At 33.3% G+C, this 2,953-nt stretch overlaps 1 protein-coding gene and 1 long non-coding RNA gene across 2 annotated transcripts in view; one reads left to right on the forward strand and one right to left on the reverse strand.

The window, feature by feature from the left end:
* LOC108690240 overlaps positions 1-2,953 on the forward strand; it is a 36,851-nt gene that overhangs the window by 8,418 nt on the left and 25,480 nt on the right. The window contains exons 2-5 of the mRNA XM_018197427.1: positions 115-228; positions 558-808; positions 1,033-1,326; positions 1,993-2,202. Coding sequence (XP_018052916.1) covers positions 116-228; positions 558-808; positions 1,033-1,326; positions 1,993-2,202 — 868 coding nt within the window. The 5' untranslated portion in view covers position 115. The remainder of the gene's footprint in view (positions 1-114; positions 229-557; positions 809-1,032; positions 1,327-1,992; positions 2,203-2,953) is intronic.
* The window catches only part of LOC108690241, a 16,580-nt gene continuing 16,441 nt past the window's right edge, over positions 2,815-2,953 (reverse strand). The window contains exon 3 of the long non-coding RNA XR_001931870.1: positions 2,815-2,827. This is a non-coding gene — a long non-coding RNA (uncharacterized LOC108690241). The remainder of the gene's footprint in view (positions 2,828-2,953) is intronic.

The following is a 2,953-nucleotide window of genomic DNA, read 5'->3' on the forward strand; positions in this document are numbered from 1 at the left end:
GACTCGCAACAAAAAGCCTTTTCATTTTCTATAAATTGCTAACTTCGTTATGACAATTGCATTATTTGTTTAAAGATAAGAGTGCTAAAATTGAGATAAATTGTCAATTTGTAGAATGGCGAAAAATCAACATCAGAATGGCATAATACCGGGAGCTGGCATAGTGTCTGGTCCGGATGATTTTTCGGATGGTGAAAGCACTCCTCTGACTCAGGACTATGGCGGAAGGTATGACGGTTTCATCATCGTTAGTAATTTCTTCTCTCAAGAATCCAAAATTTCAAGGAAATAAAATTAAATAAATAAATGAAATAAAATTAAATAAAATAGAAGATCGAAACAAAGAGATAAAATGATATTTTTTTTAATTTTCAATTTTTTTCAATTGTTATTTATTGAAATAATTTACTTTAGATTCTAATATTCAAATTAAAAAGCATGAAATCTCCCTTTTTCTCTCGAGAGGGCTTGAAAAAAATAAGAAACTTACATAATGTTGATAATAAATTTATTTAATTAATGTTTCGATTAATCAACAATCAATTATTTGAATGTAGCCAACGCACGATTGTCGAAACAAAAGGATGGGACGTATTCCGGAATCCGCCAATGAAGACCGACTCGAACTCGGGTTCCATGGCAAACCAGAAATGCCTAGAGAGGATGGTGCAGGTAATCAAGGTCACCATCTATCTGCTTGTTTTCATCATAGTGTTGGGAAGCGGTGTAATTGCCAAAGGCACGATACTCTTCATGACGTCGCAACTGCGACAAGATAGAAAAATGCTCTACTGCAATAGACAATTAGGTGAGAAATATAGTGTGTTATCCTAGCGTGTTATCCTAAAAACTTATTTTGTGTGATTCAATTCAAAAAGTAAAATAATTTTGACCAACTCAATCAATTAAAGATTGTGTATTACAAACTATAATTTTACTTTTAATTACAAAAGAGCAGAAGAAAAAGAGATATTTGTAATATCCCATAATTATTTTAATCTTAATAATTATTATCGTAATGTCTTCTTACAGATCGGGAGAATCAGTACATAGTAACACTGCCCGAGGAGGAGAGGATCGCTTGGATATGGTGCATAATAATCGCGTTCACAGTGCCGGAGTTCGGCACGCTGGTACGCAGCATTCGCATGTGTATCTTCAAGTCCTGGAAAAAACCGCAGTCGATGCACTTTCTCGTGGTTTCCATCATGGAGACATTTCACGTGGTGGGTCTGGCTTTGATGTTTCTGGCGGTGCTTCCGGAACTGGACGTCGTAAAAGGAGCGATGCTGACCAACTGCGTATGCTTCGTTCCCGGATTGCTCGGTAATTTCATTTCATCAATTTTCAATTCAATCAATTTTCGTTCGATTTCACCTCGTTGAGCTTCGAACAGAAAAAAAGATTTTATTGAAGTATCTAAAAATTTAGCTTACGAATCTGAAAATAATTTTATAGACAATTCAAATATTGCATTGGAATCTCAAACATAATAAGCAATGTTGCAAAATATTTTGACATTCTAGCAAATATTATAGTTTAAACGTCCTATGTAATTATCTCTTTAGTCCAAACAAAATTATTTTTAGGACCAACTAAATTTTTAGATATTTTAGTAAAACCATGAAAAATTATAATATATAAAAAATAAGAGAAATAATAGAAAATGCCAATAAAGCAAGAGAGAGAAAGAAATATTAAACAAAAATAAATAAAAATAAATAATTAAATATTAATCTAATTTATTACATTATTTGCATATTAATATATATAATGCGTTATATAACATCTTTACATCTTATCTAGTTCTGAATATTGAATTCTGAATCTTGATATTAAATTTAAAAAATGCAAATACATGATCTTGTTTTCAATCGCGATTGCCCGACTTTCGCGTTCAATTTTTCCATAGTTCCGTGTTGCCGAGCAAATAATCATGAAAGTAGTGATTACACGAGAATAAGTGAAGTGAACGCTACATATATTTCGCAGGCCTACTTTCCCGTAATAAAAGTAAAGACGATTCCAAACGATTCGTCCTCGTTCTCGTCGATATCGCCGCTCTGGCCGCACAAGCGACCAGCTTCGTTCTTTGGCCCTTCCTAGACAGCTCAAGACGATCCTTATGGCTGATTCCCCTTACGCTGATTCTCGTCTCTTGTGGCTGGTGGGAAAATTACGTCTCTATGCAGAGCAGAATCGGTGAGTTCTCTAATCCTTTACAATTCAAATCTTTTTATTTCAAATGGAAATAAAATTATAAAAAAAATCTTTTAAATCTTTTGTAGAATATTAAGCTTCTGTAATGAATTAAATAATTTCCTTTCTTCAAAACATTCTTTGTATAATTTGTTACAATTTTCATGTAAATTTCAAAATTTTTAAATAATTTATAACTTTTAGAAAATTTATTAGGTTTTTATACAAATTGAAACACTTTTTAAAAATTCCGAGAAAATCTACATCTTTTCTAGAATTTTTCATATATATATATATATATTAGGTGTACAACTTTGCTTCCGCCGTTTTCCTATAGATGGCTTTAGCGGTAAGTGGTGGTCGAAATAAATAGATCATAGACGTCATACAATAAACTTGAGCATCTGTCAACATAACCCCATAGAAACATTAGTCGATTTGTGTCTGCATCATAAAGTTATTCTCGATTGAAAATGTCAGTTTACGAGCCAAATTCTCGTCATTTGCGGGAGATTTTAATTTTTTGCTTCAATATGAAGAAATCTGCGGCTGAAGCTCATCGAATGCTCTCAAATACTTATGGTGAGGCCGCTATTAGTGAAAGAACGTGTCGTGAGTGGTTTCAACGCTTCAAGAACGTTGATTTTGACGTCCAAGATCATGCTCTGTATTTGGTGGGACCAGCTCCGCGTAATGTATTATGAACTGTTAAAACCGACTGAAACAATCACAGACGATCGGTATCGAACGCAAT

Source organism: Atta colombica, unplaced genomic scaffold (assembly GCF_001594045.1).
Source record: "Atta colombica isolate Treedump-2 unplaced genomic scaffold, Acol1.0 scaffold30, whole genome shotgun sequence".
Taxonomy (NCBI): Eukaryota; Metazoa; Arthropoda; class Insecta; order Hymenoptera; family Formicidae; genus Atta; species Atta colombica.